The 24,206-nt window shown below is 59.0% G+C and overlaps 1 protein-coding gene across 1 annotated transcript; it reads left to right on the forward strand.

Annotated features, from left to right (window-relative positions):
* Positions 1-6,938: 6,938 nt before the first annotated feature.
* On the forward strand, positions 6,939-23,017 carry EIF3B (eukaryotic translation initiation factor 3 subunit B). The gene is made up of 19 exons (XM_070414265.1): positions 6,939-7,446; positions 10,257-10,449; positions 12,270-12,389; positions 12,805-12,862; positions 13,047-13,175; positions 13,308-13,465; positions 14,137-14,268; positions 14,347-14,413; positions 14,702-14,748; positions 15,706-15,916; positions 17,144-17,216; positions 17,940-18,062; positions 18,393-18,471; positions 19,047-19,185; positions 20,606-20,731; positions 21,187-21,264; positions 21,651-21,759; positions 22,023-22,140; positions 22,650-23,017. Exons 1-18 carry the CDS (start codon positions 6,981-6,983, stop codon positions 22,124-22,126), a joined length of 2,412 nt encoding a protein of 803 aa, XP_070270366.1. The 5' UTR covers positions 6,939-6,980; the 3' UTR covers positions 22,127-22,140; positions 22,650-23,017.
* The last annotated feature ends 1,189 nt before the right edge of the window (positions 23,018-24,206 follow it).

Below are 24,206 nucleotides of genomic sequence, written 5' to 3' on the forward strand. Positions count from 1 at the left end.
TTTCCAGTCCCTTGGACTCCAACAGCTTGTGTGTGCAGTGACCATTCTTCACGGCAATTATTTCCTTGCCAGCTCATCGACGATGTTAATCGGATGGAGTTTACATCGTGTCCAGCGCTTTAGTGTTTCACCGACAACCCACCTACCAGCCACGTTCTCACGCCGGGAGGCGCAGAGAGCACGGGTCATGGAGAAAAAGAGGCGGAGGGGGTGGACGGGCAACTCGCTCAACAGCACATCTGAGCGTGAACGTGTAAAAGATGTTCACCCTGCCCGGCCGGCGTGGCTCAGGGGCTGAGCGTCGACCCATGAACCAGGAGGTCGCGGTTCGTCGATTCCCAGGCAGGGCACATGCCTGTGTTGCAGGCTTGATCCCCAGTGTGGGGCGTGCAGGAGGCAGCCGATCCATGATTCTCTGTCATCGTGGATGTTTCTCTCTCCCCCTCCCCCGCCCCCTTCCTCTCTGAGATCCATATACACTCACCCGCACTGTGAGTGACTCTGTTATTGTTTCTTGCACACGCGGCTCCTGAACCTGTCTGTCCGTGTGGGAGGACCCGCCTCCGCTGAGAAAGTCTGTCTACATACGAGGTGGGATGTGGCTGCACCAGCCAGGCTCGCCCTGGACAGGAGCCCATCACTGGCCGGCCGAGGCACCTGCATCTCTCAGGGTGGTAGGGGCTGCGGGCCGGGCAGGACTGCTGTCCATGGTGCCAGCTGGGCTCGCGGGGCAGGACTCTGTGCGCTGCACTCTGTGGTGACTCTGAGCAGGTGGCCAGCCCTCCGGAGACTCAGGTGAGCACTTTCCTTTTCTGCTGAAGCCAGAAACCTTCTTACTCCAGGAAAACGCAAGTCCGAACAGTGACACAGGCCCCTTCGGCACAGACCAGCAGAGGCGCACAGCCCTGCGCTGCGGGAGGAGTGGGAAGTGGGTGAGCCTGACGGCAACCTGTTAACGTCCGGTGGGTCGGATGCAGGAGTCCGGTGACCAGAAATCCCACTTCTGCTCATGCTCCCAGCGATGGCTCCTGGGGACACCGCAAGGCTCCTCACCGTAGTGCCGCCCGTCCGGCCAGCCCCCACCCAGCCCCCTTCGCGTCCTGGACGATGAAAGATAGGTGGCGGCACGTCCACGCATGGTGTGAGCTGGCACGGCCTGCACCGCGATGGGCGGGCTCGGCTACGTGTCTGTGGGAGGAAGGACATGGCAGGAGGCTGTGCACAGTCTACTGTTCGCGCACATCTGAAGACATACCTGCAAACGGACGTGGACGGGTAACCTGAGGGAAGCTCCGAGGGTGGTGCCTCTGCCCCCGGTGTCCTGGCCGCTTCGTACCATTAGGGAAACTGGGCCGTCATTTCTCACACCTGCACGCGAATCCACAATTAGATCAGTGAAAATTCCATTAAAAATGCCCACAGGTTTACATGTTTCTGGTACATACATGATGGCTTCTTCTGAGGCGGGGGGAGTGTAAGGTTCTCGGCGCAGGAGACCAAGTCAGAGACCCAGGCAAATCAAAAAGGAGGAGCTTTCATCTGCACTCCCGGGTGGGCGAGGTTCACGGTCCAAGGGCGGGGCCAGTGAGGTGGCGCCAAGAGGGAGTGGAGGCATTTTTTTATACAGCTGTTCAGTGAGGGCGGGGAGCACGAGCTGTGGGAGTTCCCGTCGCGGGCAGGTTCCTCACGGGTTCCAGGAAGGGACCAGTATCTGCGTCACCATCTGCCTGGTGCGTGCATCGGCTCCTGGACTTCCCTCCGACCTAACAGGGAGGACATGGAACTTAGGGGCTTCGAGGCCCTGTTTTTCCTTAGAAAAAACTTCGGAGACAACTGTGATGAGATGTAAGCGATTAAAAATCCGGATGCAGGGACACGAGGGAATACCACTCTGTGCTTCTCTTCGTGTCGAAAAATGCCCAGAAGACCTGGCCGGTAGCGCAGCTGGTTGGAGTGCCCTCCCCCTGCGGCAAGGTTTCGGGTTCGATTCCTGGTCAGGGCACATACGGGAATCAGCCAATGAATAAGAATCAGCCAATGGATGCATGAATAAGTGGAACAACAAATCGATGTTTCTTCCCCTTTCTCCCTAAAATCAATAAAATAAAATAAAATAAGGTGCTGTTAACATAAAAAACCATTGAATCCTGTAAAGAATTTTTGTGAGTTTATTTGAGCCAAACTGTCGACATAAGCCAGGAAGCAGAACCTCAAGGAATTGAGATAATGCTCCGGAGATTGGTGGGTTACATCTGCATTTACACATTGCAACCAAAGGGAGGGGACGCAGGCGGGTGACATGAAATCCATTGGTGGTAGAGTAAGGAGGCGGGAGGAAGCAAAGGGGGGAACTCTGGGATAGGGCAACAAGTGAAATGATGGACATGTGCTTCTTTTCTGTAGGTGGATACAGGACAGTTTAACATCGTTAACAGTCGGCAATTAACTTGATAACAATAACAAGGAGGGAATGTCCTGGTGCCACCTGTTGTGCCCTGAGGGGTCCGGAAAAAAGGGAAGTTACAAGTTATCCAGACATTTCACCGATATGTTCTCTTAGAGGCAAAAAGACAAATGGGCTCAGTAAAGACCTCAGTTGATCTTTGTCAGGAAGAATACCGGCCTAGGACACGACTACCCACCGTAGCCTGTTTGTAGTTAAATACTTAATTCTCAGACCATCCTTTGTGGTGACTTCAGGTCTCTGAGTTTGCCAGACCGCCACGCAGGCCCCCCTGAGCTTGTCAGGTCAGCCTGTGGCCCCTTTCGCCCACAGCGCCAAGATGAAGTGTGACGTTTGTAAAGTGTTTAAGGCGCTGCCCGGCTCGGAGTAGGAGCTCAGTAGGTCTTAGCACCCCTGGCAATTACTGATACTCTCCCCCGGGGGGCGGGGGGGGGTGTGAAGGGTGTCGGGGAGTGTGGGGGGAGGTTGGCTGGTGCCTGGCATACCTCCACACAGGGCATTCTCTGTTGCTGTTACTGTTAATCCTCACCTCAGGATATTATTTACTTTTTATTTTTATTTAGTGGAAAGGAGGGAGGGAGGGGGAGAGGGAGGGGGAGAGGGAGGGGGAGAGAAAGAAACGTGGATGTGAGAGACACATGGATTGGTTGCATCCTGCCCCACTGTGGCCAGGGATGGAAGGTGTGTGCCCTTGACTGGGAATCAATCCGACGACTATTTGGTGCGTGGGCCACACCTGGGAACCGGCTCCGAGCAGGTAAAGGGCATGCGGAGGTCCGGGGGGGGTGGGGGGGGCGGTGAGGACTGTCTGGTTCCTGCCCCTGCCCCGCACCTGAAGGACGTCCCCGGAGGTTGCCCAGCCAGCCTGCTGAAGGCAGAGGCGTGCGGGTCGGGCGAGGCGGGGAATTCAGACGCCTGGGCGACACTGGACCCTTTGAGTCCGTCCGTCCTGTCCTCTCCCTGCTCTGTGACCACAGTCAGCCGCGTTCCGGGGAAATTTCCAGGAGAAACGACGGAGACTCAGAGAGCTGCCTGCTGGTTAGGAGTGCGAAGGGGAAGGGAAGGCAGCCCAGACCTCTAACGGGAGCGGCCGAGAGCACCACCTGTAGGCGAGTTGTCTCCTGCAGGCTCATCAATTCTTTCGGGATCCTCACCCCCAAAGGGGAAGGAAGATCCACCCCAGAAAAGACCAAGGCCCTGTCCTTTCAGCACCCTTGCCGAGGCCCCCAGCCACTGGCAGGACAACCTTGCGACAGTTTAACAACCATTTGGTTGTGGCACAGGACAAGTTGCCATGTGAGCATGTTTAAGGGCAGGGCGCACACTCACTCACGCTGCTGGGCAGCCGTCCCACCGCCATCTCCAGAACTTCCCATCTTCCCACACTGAGACCTGTCCCCATTAAACACCCCAGCCCCACCCCAGCCGGGCCCCACCCTCTGCTTCCACTCCGTGAAGCTGACTCCCCAGCCCCGCAGGCGTGGAGGCAGACAGTGTGTCCTCGTGTGTCTGGCTGATCTCCCCAGCATGTCCTCGAGGCCCATCCACACGGCGGCGGGTGTCGACATGCCCTTCCTTTTCCAGACCGAACACTATTCCATCGCAGGGTGGGCCGCGTGCTGCTCATGCGTTTACCGGGCCATGAAAACCACCCCCACACAATGCTGTTAACTCAACGCCAGACACCGCTTAGGTTTCAGCTGTTTTTCCATGAACGTCCTGTTTCTTTTTTAAAAAAATATATTTCTATTGATTTCAGAGAGGAAGGGAGAGGCAGAGAGAGATAGAAACATCGATGATGAGAGAGAATCATTGATCAGCTGCCTGCAACCTGGGCACATGCCCTGACTGGGAACCGAACCATGACCTCCTGGATCATAGGTGGATGCTCAACCACTGAGCCACGCTGGCTGGGCGTGAACGTCTTGTTTCGGTCCCAGGATCCACCCCAGACTGCCACACTGCATGTAGTCAGTGAGTTTTTCAAATGGTAATGACAAATGATAGATCCTCCCTTCCCCCAACTGGTGGGCGGAGTATGACGGAACCTGCGGCCCAGAAATACCTGAGTGACTAACCAGGCTCCTTATATGGACTATACATTGGACCACCAATCCACACCTGCCAAATACCCTAAGCCTTGTCCTATATGGACCATACATGAAACCACCAATCAGCGCCCGCCGAGTACACTAAGCCCCCATTCCTTCCCATTCCGCCCCTCAAAAGGCGTGCTCACCCCTGCACATGCTGCTGTCCTCCCCTGGCAAGACAGCCCGGCAGGTCCTTCTCCTCTGATAAAGCCTGTAGTCCTGGTTTTCGGCCTCTGTCTGATCTTTCAACAAACAAGTAAAATGTGGGATAAAATACTGATGATAGTGCTGAGTGAAAAGAGTAAGTGGGGGGGGGGGGGAGGGTTTAGAGAGCAACCAAAGGGCTTGTATGCATGCACATCAGCATAAGCAATGGACACAGACACTGGGGCGGTGGGGGCTTGCCGGGGGTGGGAATTGGGGGTGGGAATCAATTGGGGGAAAAGGAGACACATGTAAAACTTTAGACAATAAATAAACAAACAAAAGAGTAGAAGAGTGCGGCCGGGCATGACTGAAACCTGTTGCTGGAGTGTGGAGGAGCAATCAGGGGAGGCAGGAGCACAGTCCCTCTCTTTTCCTGATGGCGGAAGCGAAGCTGACGCAGCCTGGGCCCTGGGGCATCCCCGTCGACTTTTCTCTGGACAACTGTTCCCGGTCCATCCACATCCAACCCCGGAGCTGGCCGGGTGGGGGCGGTCTGGCCCCTTCGGAGCTCCCAGGGCCAGGTGAGGCTAGCCTTCCGCTGACCCCTTCCCCGGCCGGCCGCCCGCACTCCTAGCCTTGCCTCAAGGTCACGCCCTCATCCCCCAGGAACACTGCAGATGGAGCTAGAAATGAGGACTGTGGCCTCCAGCAGAAATGAGTTTGCCTTTCGAAACGGGTCCACAGGTGACACACGGGACAGGGGCTACTCCTCGTGTTACAGAGGGGGACACGGAGGCCCGGAGGCCGGCCCAAAGCTGAAAGAGTCACACTTAGCATCAGGCAACCCAAGACCTGGGTTCTTTCTCCTTTTCCCGCTCAATGCGGGTAAGAGACGCTGACGCCTTTAAATGTACCCTTTAGCTGTTTTCACTGTGCGGCCTGGGCGTGGAGCACAGTCACACCCTAACATCGCCGCCATCATCTCAGGAACGTTCTCATCTCCCCAAACCGAGGCTCAAGGCCCCGTGAAACACCAACTTCCCGGCTCCCAGCCGCCCCCTCTCCACTGAGCTCCCGTTCTACACGATTCAAACCCTGCCAACCAGCAGCTGCCCTCACTCCTGGCAACAACCAGGTACAAATGCAAGACACGAACACAGCGCCTGGCCAGTCTGGCTCCGTTGGTGGAACGTCCTCCCGTCAACCTGCAGGTCCCTGGTTCCATTCGGGTCCAGGCACGTGCCCTGCCAAGCAGGTGGCGAGCTCCGCCAGCAGGAGGCAGCCGCTCCATGATTCCCTCTCATCATGGATGTTTCTCTCTCTCTCCCTCTCCCTTCCTCTCGGAAATCAATAAAAAAAAATATATATATATATATGTTTTTTTTAAAAGATAACAAGTACAGGATACTCTTCCCGAAGGGTCCAAACCGAGCCAGACACGTCCATCACCTGGTCCCCCGCACCTTCCCGAGCAGCCCCGCCCTCGCAAGGCCCCGCCCCCGTACACGCCCCGCCCACCCACGTGACCCACGCTCGTTTCCCACGTCGAGGGGCGGGGCTTCTCCGCCCCCCGACCGTGACCATCAGAATGGGGAGAGCGGGGTTCCCAGGGCAGGGTCGGTGAGAGCCGCTCTCACTTGTATGTTGCCCAGGAAGCCGAGGTTCTGGCCGTGTTCCGGCTCGGCTCGCCAGGACCCCCTTTTCTGTTTCGGAACCGTCCATCCTAGTGCCCGTCAGTAGACGAGTCTAAGAGCGGACACGCGCGGGGGGAGCTCAGGACAGTGCAAGCGAGGCTGTCACCGGCGGGGCGGCCGTCCCAGCCAGGCAGGCCCTGAGCTTGCGGGCTCCCTGCCATCGCTTCCCGAGTTTGCACGGTGCTGAGTCCTGGGCCAGCTGCTGCGCCCCCCTGCGGCGTCGCGAATGGTTGAGGCCGCCGCCGCGGCGCCCGACGGGAGGAGGAAGAGCGCGGCCGCCATGTTGGGCGAGACCATTCTGTCCCTTCCCCGGGGGTGGGGACTGTCGAGCCCGGGAGTTTGCCGACGGGCCTGCGGGGCTGCGGTGATCGCGGTTGAGCGCGCACTCGCCGTGGGAGCCCCGCGCTGACCGCGGGTGGACACTCGGCTGCCCGCTGCGTCTCCAGGCCGCTCGGGGGGCGTCAGGGCGCGGGAGCCCCCCCCCGGCCTCGTGGGACGGCCCGCCGCACGCACATGGCCCTGCCGGCGGCGCGGGGCGGCCTGGGAGAGTCGGAAGCGCGGCGAGGCGGCAGCGGCGGGCCCATGCAGGACGCGGAGAACGTGGCGGCGCCCGAGGCGGCCGAGGAGCGGGCCGAGCCCGCACAGCAGCAGCCGGCCGCCGAGCCGCCGGGGGAAGAGCTGCGGCCCGGGGCGCCCGGCGCGCAGGAGGCGGCGGACGGCGAGGACGAGGAGGCGGAGGCCGGGCCGGGCCCTGAAGTGCCCGCCGAGCCCGCGGCCGACGGGGAGGAGGCGGCCGGCGCGACCCCCGGCCCGTCCCCGCCGCCGCCCGAGGAGCCCGCCTCTCCCGCCGCCGCCCCGGCCGAGGACGAGGACGAGTCGGACGCCCCGGGGGAGCAGGCCCCGGACGCGGCGGCCGAGGCCCGGTCCGATGGGGCCGGCGGGGTGCAGGGCGGCCCCGCGGAGGACGCCGGCGCGGCCGAGAACGGCGACGCGGACGAGCCCTCCTTCAGCGACCCCGAGGACTTCGTGGACGACGTGAGCGAGGAAGGTGAGCGCCCCGCGCGCGGGAAGGTTGGCTGTGAGGGCCTGGGCTCCCCCCTTTTCCCAGGAAAAGCGTGCCGGGTGGGGGCAGCCTGGGGACCGGCCGTCCTACGGTTCGGGGGGTGGTGGCCGGTGCGCAGCGGGGGCGAGCGGGGCGGGTGACAGCCCTCGCCGCCCGGGGTGGAGCCGCGGCCCCGCCACAGCTGTCCGAGCCGGAACCCCTCGGCGCCGACTCCTCGGGTGGGAGGGACGCTGTCTCCCCCGGGCTGCTGGCGGCTCTGCGGCCGCGGGGGTGTGGAGCGCCGCCGGCTGCCCCCTCCTGCCTGATCAGCTGCAGCCCCGCCTGCGGGCCCGGCTCCCGACGGGCTGTGGGCAGCTCCGGCCACTGCCCTGCGCCCCGTGGGGAGGGGCGCTGCCCGAGAGGAGATGCCGGCGGCGGACCGGCTGTGCCGGAAGCTTCTGGTTGCTGTGTCTGCTCCCAGAGGTGGGCACAGAACCACAGAGAACCGCGGGCGGAATGAAGACGTGCGTGCAGGGACCAACATGGACTGTCGGCTGTAAACGCGCTTCCCGGGGCTGTCGGTCGGCACAGACAGCTGGTTCCGCCGGGAGGGAACGTGTTGGGCCCCAGCAGGGCGCCGGGCGTTCCCAGGGAGACAGTGCCCGCCCCGTGCTGCCTGCCGCGCCGGCGGTTCTGCTGTGAATCGGTGCCCACATGGGGCCGTGGTGAGCCCTCAGGACGTCCTCCCACTCGGCGCTTGTGGAGCCTCGTTCCCCCGAGACCAGCACGGGAGCCGTTTCCAGGACTGGGTGGACCTCGGGGTGCTGGCCGAGCGCGAGGCCAGGCGGCGGCTGGGCAGGCCTCCCTGGGGGAGCGCAGGGGGCGGCGGGCTTGAGCCAGAGTGACCTGCGAGTGCCGGTCCCAGAGCCGGGACGGAGCGGCCTCCCCTTTCTCCCGCCCCTGTGGTCCGTTGCTCACGTGCGATTCGTATTTTGTCTGTGGGAAGCAGAGAGTGACGCCTGGGGTTCCTTCTCTGGAAACGCAGTCTGGGGAGCGCCCGCTCCTAGTGCCCTGGGCGCCCCCGGGCCGGCCAGAGGTGGTCAAGTTCTCCCTCTACGTGTCTTCCTTTGGGCTCGTTAAGAACTATTTGTGCTTATGTCTGCTGCTTAGCTTGGAGGATTGCTGCGTTCTCTTTCTCTGGAGCCGGATTGGGGATCCATGCGCCCGGAGCACCCAGATGTGCAGGCCGTGCGAGGGAGGACGTGTTTGTGTGGTGACTAACCGCCTTGCCGTAGGGACAGACGCTTGGAAAGAACACTTGTTCCCATAAGGACTTGACACCGGGAAGGCGTCCGCGTGGGCAGAGACGCTGACGCAGTCACTGGGAACCTGTAAACGCAGATCGGGCTCAGCAGGCGCTTAATGGCCTGGTGCCTGAGCCTTAAAAAGAGCCCTGGATCGGACCGTCCTGTGGGGACGCCGTCGCCAGGGCGTGACTTAACCTGCCTCTCCCTTTATTTCTCTTGGGTCTTAGTTTTTTATTTGAAATTTAAGTGGCAGTTCTTTTTTTTAGGTAACACTTTCAATATTATAAAGGGTTGAAATGAGTTAGAAATAGTTTATAACTGGGCATGCTTCTTGAAATTAAGACTCCTTTTTGAAAGGCCTTTGAACTTACTGAACATTTCAAACACAAAAGTGAAGAGAATCCATCTTAAATTTTGAGAATGAAATGCAGCAAAGAACATGTTCTATTTGGCATGTTGAAATTCTTTTTAAAAAAATCCTCACTTGATATGTCTTTCATTGATTCTAGAGAAAGGAAGGGAGGGAGAGAGAGAAACATCGATTGGTTGCCTCCTGTCTTTCGGATCTGACCCGGAACCCAACGACCACCTGTCGTTGTGCGGGGTTCTGTGTCCACACCAGGCTGGCTGGTGTGTTGAAATTCTTAAGTGTGATAAAGAAGATAGAGTGGCCCTGGCCGGTCTGGCTCAGTGGATAGAGCGTCGGCCTGTGGACTGAAGGGTCCCAGGTTCGATTCTGGCCAGGGGCACATGCCCGGGTTGTGGGCTTGATCCCCAATGTGGGGCGTGCAGGAGGCAGCTGATCCATGGTTCTGTCATCATTGATGTTTCTATCCCTCCCTCTCTGAAATTAATAAGAAAAGAAGAAAGTAGAGTGGCCCGCGGGTTCCAGGGCACACCTGTGGTTGGGATGGCCCAGGCTCGCGCTCGCTGGCCCGGCCCGGCTGAGATGGACGCGCTTGCGGAGTGTGCTGTGATGGCAGCTCTGCAGGTGTCTTCTCACCCAGTGCTTTGCCATTTCACAGCTCCCTAGACAAGCTAACGAATTTGTAGAATTTATTCAGAAAGGTGGGATTAGTACCTGTTGGGTAAGGAGCTGTTTGCTCAGACTGACGGGGAGGAACTGCCTGGGGGCTGTGTCCAATGGCGGTGGGTTGGGGAGGCCTCCACGGCAGTCCCGCCCACCCCAGGTTTTCCAATTCCCGGGAAAGCCTTCCTCTCCGTGTGCCTTCTCATTACTAAAAGCCTTTTTGTTTTACATTCACTTGAAATCTTCCCTTATTGCCAGGAACCTGTTGACATGCCTGACTGTCCAAGGGAGTGTGAAGAGTTAAAACCTTCCGCATTCTTTCACGTGTAAATGTGAAGGGAGCGGGGCCCAGGCTTCCTCCTCAAGGTGCAGGCGTTAGAAACGGGCCAGAAACGGGCCGAGTGCTAAGCCAAGTGCTAAGCTAACGTCTGAGCGAGTTGCTCGGTCAGGGAGTCACTGGACCACTCTCTCTCGGACAGAGTTGCTGGGAGATGTGCTCAAAGACCGGCCCCAGGAGGCGGACGGGATCGACTCGGTGATCGTGGTGGACAACGTGCCTCAGGTGGGACCTGACCGGCTGGAGAAGCTCAAAAACGTCATCCACAAGATCTTCTCCAAGTTCGGGAAGATCACCAACGACTTCTACCCTGAGGAGGAGGGCAAGACGAAAGGGTGCGTGGGACTCGGGGTTCCTAAGTGTCCTCCCTCCTGCACCCCCCCCACCCCCCCGCAGCCACCACCAAGTGGCTGAGTTCTCTGACTCCGCTTCAGTCTGGCGGGCGCTCACCTTCAGCTGAAGCTCTGCCACAGCACGTGGACCTGGGAGGTGTGTGTGCTTCGCTCGGGACAGGCCTCCGGGCTGCTGGGCGCTCACAGAATCAGAGCTTGGTGTTTCAAGCTGCTGTCAGAGCCGTGGGCACGGTTCACCCAGGGTAACGGGCCCCAGGACCTGGGAGCTGGCAGAATTCCAGGGACATTTCACACGTGCAATCGCATTGATTCTAAGACGCGCTTTTTTTTTTTTCACGTTTTAACATCACAAATGGGGATATTTTTTACGGTTTAGGTGAAAGCATTGTCATTGCTTAATCAGCTTTTTTTTCCTGGTGTTACTACTAATAAAATAGTGCCTCTTACAAATGGTAGCATAATAGGCAGTCTTGCAGTTTGCTTTTGAAATCCCATAGTGGGTCTTCTGTGTTGGTGACTGGAACTCTGGTTCCTTTATTTAAATGCTGTGGCTTCTGTCCTCTCTCACGACAGGTCATCTGCTTCCTATCAGTTGACTTCATGTTTCCCAGTTACACAGTCTCCCATGTGTCCCTTTTTGAGCACGTGTGTTTGTTTCCTTGCTCTGGACCTAGGAGTGGGATTGGAGCAGTGGTTCTCAACCTTCCTAATGCCACGACCCTTTAATACAGTTCCTCATGTTGTGGTGACCCCCAACCATAAAATTATTTTCGTTGCTACTTCATAACTGTAGTTTTGCTACTGTTATGAATCGTAATGTAAATACCTGATGTGCTATATGTGTTTTCCGATGGTTGCGACCCACAGGTTGAGAACCGCTGGATTGGGGGTCGCCGTGGGCAGTGTCGGCTGGTGACCAGGTGGCCATCGGAGGAAGGAATGTCTAGTCAGACATTCTGTTTACGTTTCATGTAAATGTCAGCCTTGAGCGGGTGGCTGAGCAGGTGATCACGTTTGTGTGGTTGAGATTTTGGAAACCAGCTAGCATAGTTTTAATTTACAAAAACGTGGTCAAGCACAGTGCTGCTCCTGATGTTTTCTGTGTGGAAACAGGCGGGAGGATGCCTGTTCTGTTTTGTTTATAATGAAACACCCTTGAGAACCTTGGTGACTTTGCCTGTAATGCAACCTAACACATATTTATGACTTTTTTTCAATCATTCCAAATTCAGGGGGTGTTTTCATTTTAAATTTTTATTGATTTTTAGAGAGGAAGGGAAAGGGAGAGAGAAACATAATGTGAGAGCTACACATCAATCAGCTGCCTCCTGCATGCTCCCTACTGGGGATCGAGCCTGCAGTTTGCTTTTGAAATCCCATAGTGGGTCTTCTGCCCTGACCAGGAATGGAACCAGCAACTCTTGGTGCATGAGCCACCCGGGCCAGGGCCATAATCTTTATGACTTCAGGTTTTGTAACAAGTTTATGAAACAGTTGACATACAATAAACGTGCCCAGTTTTAAAGTGCCTGCTTTCGCACATTTTGACACACATGCCATGAAACCATTACCACAGTCAAGCTAATGGACGTTTTGATGAATGGGGAGCTTCTGTTGGGATTTCATTCATGCTCAGGGAACTGCTCTGCCCGAGATGTGGCTGCCTCGGACATGGAGGGGCACGGTCCCGGGTGCGTGCCATGTTTGCAGCTGTGGATTCATCAGTGATGAATGGGTCTCGTGCGTATTGAGCACGAGCACGCTGATCTGAATGTCCACGCATTGCCTCTTTCTCGCTTCAGTTACATTTTCCTGGAGTACGCGTCTCCTGCCCATGCCCTGGATGCCGTGAAGAATGCCGACGGCTACAAGCTGGACAAGCAGCACACCTTCAGAGTCAACCTCTTCACCGATTTTGACAAGTGAGCTCAGGCTCGGGCCATGCAAACCTTGACCTTCACCCTGCGAATGGCCCGGGTCAGGGGGAGGGCTCTTGCCTTCTGGGTGGCTCCTCTTCTGGTCACATTATGTAGGACCATTTCCCATCCCTGGCCCCTCACACTGGCCAGTAGCACTTCCTCACACCAGCACCCTCACCGGTTTTGCCAATAAAAGCCGTCCTTCCCCTGCTCTGGGGTGGACAGCAGGGTGCAGTGCAGCAGGTCCTCAAACATGGCGTTTCCTTACAGTGTTGATGAGCTGCCGTAGACACTTACATCAGTTATGTCCTTAGTGGGTGTTAACTGAGGGCTGGCTGGACTGCCCAGGGCAGGGGTGGGGGGAACCAGGGGGAGCTGCCATGTGACTGCTACTGGACCATTTCTTTTTCTCTTCCAGGTATATGACCATCAGTGATGAATGGGATATTCCAGAGAAACAGCCTTTCAAAGACTTGGTATGTTGAATGGAGTCGGTATCTAAGTAGTTGAAATGCTGGCTAGCCTCTTGGCTTGAGGTGGGGAGTTCCTGGGCAGTTGGAGATGCTGCCGGAATGTGTCCACCTCCAAGAGCAGTGCTACCAATGAGTGCGTTTCCCTCATAAAAACTGACATGTGACCCCGCCCTCGGTCTTCTTCCAGGGGAATCTGCGCTACTGGCTGGAGGAGGCGGAGTGCAGGGATCAGTACAGTGTGATCTTCGAGAGCGGAGAACGCACCTCCATATTCTGGAATGACGTGAAGGATCCTGTATCGATCGAGGAGAGAGCGGTGGGTGTTTGCTGCCACGTGGGGAGGGAGCTGGGCACCAGAGCAGGGGAGGGGTCTTGGTCTCCGGGGCCCGTCTAGGAGTGTGCGCTTGGCTGTGCTGTTGCGTTAATGGTGGCATTGCATTCTCCACAGCGGTGGACAGAGACATACGTGCGCTGGTCTCCCAAGGGCACCTACCTAGCCACCTTCCATCAGCGAGGCATTGCTCTCTGGGGGGGAGAGAAATTCAAACAGATTCAGAGATTCAGCCACCAGGGGGTCCAGCTCATTGACTTCTCCCCTTGCGAAAGGTAAGCCCGTGGGGAAGTGCGGTTGGCACTGCTCCCTTCAGCTCTTGCTGGCCGCCTGCAGAGGCTTCTTGTGCTGTAGTTTTACCCTTAGAAATGGCGGGAGGCTGAGAACGCCTGTGTGCTCTGTGCCGAGTGCTCCAGTTCACGTGTGGTTTGGTTGCTTTGTCATTTTCTCTCCAAATAGCATAATGTTTTCATGAGCCTTTGGGAGTAAGTGGAAGGATCACGTCCCTCTCCCCCGAGTCATTTGCTAGGAAAGGGGATGTTACACAGCCACGTGCCGTCGTTAACTTCGGGGAACTAACATTAATTTCTGTTAGAACTTTATCCCTTGGTCCAGTGATGTCCTTCGTAAAATTTCCCCCTTCAGTTCAGGATCTAGTTCAAGATCACATATTTTGCAGATCATTTTCTTGTGACCGAACATCCCTCCTGTGTGTGATAGTCCGTGTAGCTTTGTGCGGGGAGTGGGTGGAACATGAGGACCTTGAAGGCCATGGTCCACAGCCACCCAGCATCCTCCTGGGTTGCAGGCTCGATCCCTAGTAGGGGGCATGCAGGAGGCAGACAATGGAAGGTTCTCACTCATCAATATTTCTTTCTCCTCCTCTCTCTCTCAAATCAACAAAAACTTACTTTAAATAAATAAAACGTGTCCCCCTCTGTTACAGATACCTGGTGACCTTCAGCCCCCTGATGGACACACAGGATGACCCCCAGGCCATCATCATCTGGGACATCCTTACCGGCCAGAAGAAGAGAGGCTTTCATTGTGAAAACTCCGCTCATTGGCCAATTTTCAAGTAGGTGGACAGTGGGAGCCTGGCGACCTCGGGGGCTGCTCGTGGGCAGAGCCTGCACTGGTCTTTTTCTCGTCTCAGGTGGAGCCATGATGGTAAATTCTTTGCTCGGATGACCCTCGACACCCTCAGCATCTATGAAACTCCTGTGAGTGATGGACTGCATTATCGCGGGATGAGCGGGGCCGGCTCGGGTGGGCTTTCCCTGGACCCCGGCGTGGTGGAGCGGCGTGTCCTGGGCTGGTCGTTCTCTGCCAGCCCCTGTTGTGCTCGGAGGGTTGGGGCGGAGAGGTGGCTGGGAAACGTGGACGGTTTCAGGAGTTGTTGCCTCTGCTCATGCAAGCTCCCATCGGAACCCCCGCTTGCCTTTCTGTAAAAACACTGCATTATCGAGACCTTGGCCTGTTCGGTCACTGTGACCCTTGTTTTCCTGCAGTCCATGGGCCTCCTGGACAAGAAGAGCTTGAAGATCTCCGGCATCAAGTAAGTGGGGCTCCTCCAGGCGCTCCTCTCGCTCTCCGGCCCCGGCCTGTGCCGCCTGGGCGATGTGTCCCTTCCCCGCACAGGGTGCCTCCTGAGGGCCACACGGGGGAGCAGGGGCTCCACGTGGTCACAGGGCTCCGTGCTACGTGGTGTGGGGGGCGTCTGGTGAGTCGCAGCTCCTCTGTCAGAACGGCCTGTCCTTCCTCTGAAGCCTCTGGGTGGGTCAGTGTCTGCCTTGAATGCCGCCGTGCCGGGTCACGCTTCTTACTCCTTCCTTCCCTGCGTTCTTTTCTTTTCTTAAATAGATTTTTACTGGTTTCAGAGAGGGATAGAGTAGAAACATCAATGATGAGAGAGAGTCATTGATGGCCCGCATCCTGCACGCCCCCTACAGGGGAGCAAGCCTGCAACCCAGGCATGTGCCCTGACTGGGAATCGAACTGTGACCTCCTAGGTCATAGGTCAATGCTCAACCACTGAGCCATGCTAGCTGGGCCTTTCTTACATTTTTGGGTAAAATTATGGCTTATGTTGAAAATAAAGCCAGTATTTAGTTCTTGAAAATGCAGAAGTAAAGATGGTGCTCACAGCACGAACTCACAGTCTCCCTCCAGCCGCGGCTCCTCCCTTGTTGCTGTGGGTTTCCTCAGCTCCTACTGGGTCCTTGTAAGGCACAGAGCCCAGCCCGTCAGCCTCAAAGGGATGGAACCTGCTGGCAGCGCCGGGAGTGGTCGGTGGGTGTGAGTCCTGGCGGAGGGGCCGTGGCACTGGGCGGCGCTGTCAGCATCTCTTCCTCCCTGGCAGAGAGAGTTCAGGGTCCGGGCTGCCCCAGGATGAAATGACTGACGGGCCTAGAGCAGCACCAGGCAGTGCGCTCCCACGAAGGGTAGCTGCTGTGAGCTCTGCCGTGGCCCCCGGTGACGGCATCCTGGTGACGGTGGTTCCTTTGTCCCGCAGAGACTTTTCTTGGTCCCCTGGTGGTAACATCATAGCCTTTTGGGTGCCCGAAGACAAGGATATTCCCGCACGGGTGACCCTGATGCAGCTGCCCAGCCGACAGGAGATCCGGGTCAGGAACCTCTTCAACGTGGTGGACTGCAAGCTGCACTGGCAGAAGAACGGGGACTACCTGTGTGTGAAAGTGGACAGGACGCCCAAGGGCACCCAGGTGCGCGGGGCCGGCTCGGGGTGTGGAGGTGCTGGTGGAGGCTCGTCAGGCCCACCTGATCCCAGGAGGAGGGAGCTGGCAGGTCGTAGCGAGCACTCTGGCCGTATCTCGCTGAGGAGTGTCCTTTATCTGTAGAACGGAGTGGGTGAGACGCGCGTGGCTTAGAGTCAGTGGGAACACAGCTGACGAACAGCACGGGCGTGGGTTGCGCGGCCCACATATACGTGGGCCTTCCCAGCCGAGACCCAGCCGCCTCCGTCCCGGGTTTCACACCTGCAATTCCACCAGCCGCAGATCAGCAGCAGCGTTGGGAGGGGCTGTGGGCGCTGGTCCTCGCCCTCGCCCTCGCTCTAACGGGCTCGAGCAGCCCGAGGCCCTGCCACAGGCCCTGTGGGCACTAAGGGACGGCTCGTTCTGTGTGGGGGACTCGAGTTAGATGTGGGTTTCTGACTGCGCGAGATTGGCCTCTAACCCCTGCCTTGCTCGCGGGCCAGCTGTTCTTGCGGCTCCAGGCTCCCCCCCTCTTCTCTGGAGGGGAAGGGAATAGATTGTTTCTCAATATTTTTAAGCACAAAGAAGGGCCTGCTTGGCTCGGCTCTGCTTTGGGTTTGCGTCATGACAGTGAACTTTCCTACAAAACGGCCTGCTTTTCCCTTCCAGTGGACATGTTCCCCCCCTTCACAGGCTGTTTCATTGAGATACAATCCACGTACCATAACCCTCAGCCTTCCAGGGGCCGCTTCAGTGGCTTTCACCAACTTGCGTAACGCAGTCCCCACTGTCTCAATTCCAGAACATTTCCTCATCCCAGACAGGAAGTCCACCCCCGTCAGCAGCCACCCGCTCCCACTCCCCACTCCCTTCCTGACACCCTGCTCTGCCCCTCCCTCTGTCCGGATCTTCTGATGGGTGCATTGCAAGGGAGTGGACCGCACAGCGTGGCCTCTGGGTCTTGCTGCCTTCTCTGAGCGCGTGAAATCTTGCAGACGGGCTGCATTGCAGATCCGTGGACGGTTTGCGTGTGGCGTGACCTTTAGGCAGTTCTTTGTAGTAGAGTCTGGCCAGAGAGAGAGGGAGAGAGTCCAGTTCTCCCGAGACAGTCCCGCCGGTGTCCATCAGCCACTGAGGGCCCAGTGTCATGGAGAGGGTGTTGTGGCCACTCCACTTGTCTTTTAAGTCTTCCTCACACTGGCGGTCTCCACGTTGTCACCCCCTTTTTTTTAACAGGGTGTTGTCACGAATTTTGAAATTTTCCGAATGAGGGAAAAGCAGGTGCCTGTCGATGTGGTGGAAATGAAAGGCAAGTTCATTGGGGCCCTTGGTGCTGAGCGGCCTTGGGAACTGGTGTGAGTGCCTGGCTGGGGCGGGCGCCAGGACAGGCTGCGGCAGTGACCTGAGGGCGTGGGTCTCCGAGCTACAGACACGCTGTACGTTCAGGAGTTTTGTCCTTCCAGCTTCAGTCTCGTAACCTTTCCAGTGGCCAAGGGAGGCTGCCCCCGCTTTTCTCACCGCTGTGCCCGCTCAGCGAGCACAGGCACGAGGGTTCTGGCCGGGAACGGGGAGGCGGGTCTTAGCCACGTTGGGTCGTTAGCTGCGGAGCTCATCACATCCGAGTTTCCGTTTGAGGACCTTCTTCGGCCCCACGAGAACTGTGCAAAGGCCGTGTCTCTGCCTTTGGGTGGCAGTTCGCCTGCGTCCTGTTTTGTTTCTGTTTTGCTGGAGAGAGAGACAGGAATGGGGTGGGGGAAGCACAGAGATGAGAACGTGTAAGGCCCGGCCTCCTGCCCGGGGAGGAGGGCAGCCCTCCACGAGGCCCTGGGACCCTGTGTGCCACGGAGGGTAGGAAAGGACACGGCCACAGCCGCACAGCCCACGGCGGGCGGGTGGGCCTTTCCACTGGCCCGGAGGTGCACGGGCCAGCGAGCTGCAGTGGACGCCGCTCTGGTGCGCCTTCCCCCTGCTGCTCGGTGGTCCTTTTAGTGCACGGAGACCGGCTGTAACGGACCAGGTGCTGTCTCCTCAGAGCCCATCATTGCCTTCGCCTGGGAGCCGAACGGGAGCAAGTTCGCGGTGCTGCACGGAGAGACCCCCCGGATATCCGTGTCCTTCTACCACGTGAAGAGCAACGGCAAGATCGAGCTCATCAGTAGGTGGCCTGGCCTGTCTTGTGTCTTGTAGGGGTGAGCCAGTTGGCTGTGGGGAACCTGCTGGGGCAGCTGCGCAGGCCTGAGCCTGCCACTGGGAGACCCATTGTGGTCACGTGGTTCCGTGGGCGTCTCACATCCATGGACAGGCGGGGCCTGCGTGGCTCCCTCACACGTCAGTGTCTACACTTCAGCTTCCTGTCCTGGCATTGAGTGGATAAGGCTGCTTTCTCAGCTTTGGGCACATGCCAGTCCCTAGCCCCTCGGTCCTGGCTGCACGCCGGCCCTTGCGCCTGCACCACGACTTCTCACAGCCGCTTCCTTCCTTTCAGAAATGTTTGACAAGCAGCAGGCCAACACCATTTTCTGGAGCCCCCAAGGACAGTTCGTCGTGCTGGCCGGTCTCAGGAGGTGAGTGTCCGCCTGATCCCCAAGCAGCGCTCTGGGCCGCTGCACAGACCCCGAACCCAACCCCAGGCCACGCCTCCTGCACTGGGTTCCGAGCGGTGACACCGCTGAATCCTTGAGCTCTGGCGTTCTCATGTGCACAGGCATTCCGGCCTTGGTGCGTGGGGCAGATGGGTGCACAGTTTGGGGCACGCTCTGGACTGGGGCCCAGGCATGACCGTGCTCTCGTGGCGGCCCTTTCAGCCCCCTGCCCCTGCTTAGCTGCTCCTCCAGCAGACATGGGGGCGAGGACCCTCAGCGCCCTGCCCATGTGCGCAGGCGCTCCAGCGGCTGTCCCCGCTGTGGTTCCGGAGGCTCGTCGCACACCGCTGGCCTGCTCTATGAAACGTGCCCCAGACACAGGCTGGTCCTGTGCCCGACAGCCTTCAGCATCCTTATCTCTGTTATGTCCACGCTAACAGCCCAGCAGCGGTTAGGGGACGCCCTGGACCCTCACCCGGGGCCTCCACGGGCCCTGGAACACAGGGGAACTGCGTGGGAGGCTCCCGGTAAGGACATCTGTCTGTCTGTCTCACCAGCATGAACGGTGCCCTGGCGTTCGTGGACACGTCGGACTGCACGGTCATGAACATCGCAGAGCACTACATGGCCTCCGACGTGGAGTGGGACCCGACTGGGCGCTACGTGGTCACCTCTGTGTCCTGGTGGAGCCACAAGGTATGGGGACCAAGCCGCCTACTGTGAGACCGAGTGGTGCTGGGCTGGTGGCTGACTCCTCAGGTGGGCGGGCATCGCTACTGATACCACGGTTCATTGAGCCTTTGGGCCCAGCTCCAGCTGCCTCAGCATAGAAGCTTCTCATGAGGGGGCTGTTCCAGGCAGTACCATAGTGGGCAGTGCCCACCAATCAGCATGGCTCAGCCTCGCCCACCTGCACGTGCGGGGAGCACTCACATGGCCTGAAGCGGGCATTGCCACCGTCCAGCGTCAGAGAGGAGCGCGCCGGGCGCACTAGCCCTGGGAGGGTCCAGAGCTTGAAACTCGGTTTCCCCCGAGTGCGTGTCCCTTCTGCACCGTGACACTTGGGCCGTCTGTACCTGACCAGAGGCCTGAGGCATCAGCCTTTTCCATAAAAGGTGCCGGTCCTGGTCGCGCTCTCCCGAGTCAGGCTCCGTCTCCATGTGGGGTCGGTGGTGCAGCTTTCCGGTCTGCAGCCTTCCCTGTGGTTGGGCATTCCCCTGGGCCACTCACTGTGGGGTGCGCGTGTGTTCCCAGCAGTTACTTCTCTCCCAAGCAGTTTTTTTAAAAAATATATTTTATTGATTTTTTACAGAGAGGAAGGGACAGGACAGAGAGTTAGAAACATCGATGAGAGAGAAACATCCATCAGCTGCCTCCTGCACAACCCCCACTGGGGATATGCCCGCAACCAAGGCACATGCCCTTGACCGGAACCGAACCTGGGACCCTTCAGTCCGCAGACCGACGCTCTATCCACTGAGCCAAACCGGTTAGGGCTCTCCCAAGCAGTTTTTGGTTTGGACCATTGTCATCTGGTCACCCAGCTTGTGGTCAAATTCAGGTGATTCTGTCGAGTGAAGTCATGAACTTTCAGGAACATGGGCTTGGTCAACACGCTGCAAAGCAGTGTCTTTACATTCTGGCCAGGACCGTGGCTGTGCCCTCTCAGCTCAGCCGGCCGCCTCGGCACGTGGTTAAATTGCACGTGCTCCGCAGCACTGCCTGACAGGGTTGCCCCAGAGTGAGGCAAGCATGGTAGCAGGTACCGTGTCCCCAGCTACCGCCAGCAAAGGCACCATCTGCCTGCATACCAGTGAGGAGTGGGATAGGCTTTTTAAAAAAATACTTATTTTTGTTGGTTTCAGACAGAAGGGAGAGAGAGAGAAACATCGAGAGAGAATGATGGATCGGCTGCCTCCTGCACATCCCCCACTGGGGATCGAGCCCATAACCCGGGCATGTGCCCTGACTGGGAATCGAACCGTGATCTCCTGGGTCATGAGTTGACGCTCAACCATTGCGCCATGCTGGCCGGGCCTGGAGTGAGGTGGGTGTGTGGCTCGGGCGCCACTGCGGACCCGGTTGCTGAGGTAGCAGAACCGCCTTCCTCTTGCAGGTGGACAATGCGTACTGGCTGTGGACCTTCCAGGGCCGCCTCCTGCAGAAGAACAACAAGGATCGCTTCTGCCAGCTGCTGTGGAGGCCCCGGCCCCCCACGCTCCTGAGCCAGGACCAGATAAAGGTCTGCTCTCCAGCGGGTTGAGGCGGGCGAGGGTGGCAATGAGGAGTAGCAAGGTGACATCTGGGGGCCCTGGGAAGAGATGCCCGAGCAGGAACCACCGAGGGGGAGAGCAGTTGAGGGCAGTCACGGAGCTTCAGGAGCCGCAGGCCCGTCAGCACCCCTCTAGGACATGGGCGCGAACTGGGAAGGGGCTGTGCCCACGTCCCCACAGGGTTCACGTCCGCATGGGGAGCTCTGCAGTGGGTTAGGGTGTGAGGACCAGGCTGAGGGACGGAGCCCGGGAAGGGAGGACAGGCCCGCTGCGAGACCTGAGAGCCAGTGCCCAGCCACGCCGAGTGCCTTGGAGGCTGTGCCCGTCGGTCGCTGGGGTGTCATTCCATGTTGGCAGCATGGAAGGTGCATTTGTGGGTCTTGCTTTGTGTGCGTAAGTCCTAAGGGACCTGTCTTTGTTTCAGCAAATTAGAAAAGATCTGAAGAAATACTCCAAGATCTTCGAACAGAAGGATCGTCTGAGCCAATCCAAAGCCTCAAAGGTCAGTGTGGTCCTTGGACTGGGAAAGGCCACACATGGCCGCTGTCTCTCATGGCAGAGCGGGGCCAGTGTCTGGCTTGTGGGGAGGGAGGGGGCGTCCCCTGGGCAGTCACTTCTCCATGGAGGGTGCTCCCTGTGCCGCCTGTAGGTCGGGGCATGGCCTGGGCCTGGGGCTCTCTTGGCAACTGGCTTTCAGATACAGAAGTTGTGGGGTGGGGTAGTCAGGGGAGGGGAGGGGGAAGGAGCACCCCACCACTCCTGTCCTGGCGGGCCCTTTAAGGGAAATGTTTCTGCCTCGTCTGCTGTGACCCTCCTGGTGCAGCAAGGTCGGGAGGGTGCTGGGTGCAGTGCCCGCTCTAACCCTGCCCCGCCCGGCCCCACCCCTAGGAACTGGTGGAGAGGCGGCGCACCATGATGGAGGACTTCCGGAAGTACCGGAAAATGGCCCAGGAGCTGTACATGGAGCAGAAAAACGACCGTTTGGAATTGCGAGGAGGTAACAGCGGGGTCTGCTTCTAAAGCTTGTATTTGTTCAACCGTTTTCTCTTGGCGTCTGTGCTCCCTCACGGGCTTCTCAGCACACCTGTGTGTGACACGTTCTCGTCAGCCAAGGTCAGGTCTGAGCTGCCTTCCCACCCGCCGTGCCCGAAGCCTCGGCGAGGCCTGTGGTCCGTGCCGCCTGGCCTGGCTGTGGGCGTGCTCCCTGAGGCTGTGGCCAGCGCCGCCCGCCCCTCTGTCACTCTTCTGTCCCTCCTCTAGGCGTGGACACCGACGAGCTGGACAGCAACGTGGATGACTGGGAGGAGGAGACCATCGAGTTCTTTGTCACGGAGGAGATCATCCCCCTGGGGAGTCAGGAGTGACCGGCCGCACTGTGGTAAGACCCGCCCCCCCGGCAGCTGCCTCCTGCTGGACGCAGGTCAGCCAGTGTCCCGTTCAGGGTGACACAGGAAAGTCCATTTCACCTCTCAGGCCAGTGAGGTCCTCGCTGTGCGCTGTGACGGTGAGATGCAGCCCAGGTGTCGGGGCTGGCCACTGTGGGGGGAAGACCTCCAGTGCCCGTCCCTGGTGGGTCTGAGATGAGAGCCCTCGGAGCCCCGTTGGGTGTGGCAGGGACTCGGGTGCTGCCGTGACGAAGGGCCTAGAGGCCTTGCAGCTGGGAGCTGTGGGTCAGGGGAGGGGCTTGGGGTCCAGGCAGTGGTGCCCCAGGCGGGGGAGTGACTGGTCATCCTCGGACGGCTCCACCGGCGAGACTTGCTCACAGCCCGGCGCCAGGCTGAGGGCTGGGGCTGCCTCCTGGGGCTGGGCGGTGTGGCTGCCCCGTGCTGCCCCTGACGTGGGCCTGTGCGTGCAGGACGGAGGGTCAGCCGTGTCCCCTCGTTGCAGCACCACCTTGTGCCGGAGCCAGGCGTCCCTGTGCTTCCCGCTCTGACCGCGCCCCGGGAGCCGTCTCCAGAGCTGTGCCTTTACCCTGGTGTCCAGCGGGCGCCCCGAGGCACTGCTTCCAGCCTCTCCTGTGGTTTCTGAGTCACCGCGTGCTTGTCGCTGAGACTCCCGTGGGAGCTGCAGCTGGGCCTCCTGCTGCACCACCAGGCGACGATCCCCTCGGCCTCCTGTGGGGGCGCTGTCCGGGGCCTGGACAGCAGCTGGGAGCAGTGCACCCTGTGTCCCTGTGCGGGGGCACCCAGCGCCTGGTCTTGCGTCCAGGCTGTGGCAGGTTCTCAATGGAAATAAAAGCAAACCTGTACGAACAAGTTGTCTTCTTTGTCGTTAAACGTAGGTAGCGACCGTGATCTGGTGCCTCTCCCTGCCCCTGTGGGGCTCGGCTCCTCGGTCACGCGCTCAGGCGCAGGCGTGGCAGGCTGGGTGCACCCTGTGGTGGGGTCCTGCTGCGCAGCTGAGCTCTGGGTTGTAACTGTCTCCGGGTTCTCCATGCCTGTCATTCCCGGACGTGAAGGGCCTTCCACCCTCCCCGGAGGCCTGTCGAGCTGTCGCTTTGGCTGCTCTTCTGTGGTCCTCTGATGACGTGACCTTTCCCCACTGAAGGGGAGTGCGCAGAGCCGTGTGGTTTCGGCCCGTTGCGTGGGCTGGCCTGCTGCCCAGCGTGGCCCGTCCGACTACAGGTGCTTGTGTCTGTTCTCAGAGCCTTAAGTCTCCGTGCGCGCGTCCTCGCTGCAATGCGTCGCCCGTTTCTCCTGGTCTTCAGCGGAGCAGACGGTGCCGCCTTCCTGCCGGACCAGGAAAAAGGCCCAGCTCCATTAACAGATTCCAGCGCTTTCGAAGGACTGACTTCATGCCTTTAAACTCACTAGTTGTAATTGTTTTACATAATTTGTCAATAAAGACGTCCTGAAACACTGCTTGCTCTGATTCCTCTGCTGCAGACATGGTTTCCCAGCTGGCCTGTGGGCAGTTCCTGGCCCATGGAGGGTGGGGGTGGGTGAGGGTGGGCCGGCCCTGGCCCAGAACCTGGACACCTGGGCTCCAGCAGAGTCCTGACGGGTCAGGCTGGCGCTTCATGGCTGGGGGCAGGGATCCTGGAGTCCAACGTGGACCCGGAGGCCGAGGAAGGGAACGTGGGTGTGCCCGAGACCACCCAAGTGCCACGTCTGGTCTGCCGGGCCCGAGGCTGGAGCCCATGGTGCCCTTGAGCAGTCGACCCAAGGCCCAAGCCTGGAGTGGCCTCTGCGGCCCCGAGGCCCTGTGGTTGGAATTTCTGACCTGAACTTCACGGTCTAGGTCTCTGGTTCATAGCAAGTGCAGGAGTGACTGACAGTTCGCACCAGTGGGGCTGCCTGTGGCCAGGGACCTGCAAGTCCGCCACATGGTCAGGGCCTGACCAGCAGGCAGCGGCGTCCCTGGAGGCGCCGTGGGAGAGGAGCAGGTGGTAGTGTGCTCGGGCCGCAGCCGCGTCCTCGTCCGCCAGCCCGAGGGCTGCAGGTG

This window comes from Myotis yumanensis, unplaced genomic scaffold (assembly GCF_028538775.1).
Source record: "Myotis yumanensis isolate MYYU_CA2020_CCGP unplaced genomic scaffold, mMyoYum1.0.hap1 SCAF_5, whole genome shotgun sequence".
Lineage (NCBI taxonomy): Eukaryota > Metazoa > Chordata > Mammalia > Chiroptera > Vespertilionidae > Myotis > Myotis yumanensis.

Excerpts from the sequence above, each read along its gene's own strand:
- EIF3B (XM_070414265.1), top strand. The coding sequence starts at position 6,981 with ATGCAGGACGCGGAGAACGTGGCGGCGCCCGAGGCGGCCGAGGAGCGG. Across the intron at positions 13,176-13,307 it reads TATCGATCGAGGAGAGAGCG|CGGTGGACAGAGACATACGT; the intron begins GTGGGTGTTTGC and ends CATTCTCCACAG. Across the intron at positions 18,472-19,046 it reads GTGCTGGCCGGTCTCAGGAG|CATGAACGGTGCCCTGGCGT; the intron begins GTGAGTGTCCGC and ends CTGTCTCACCAG.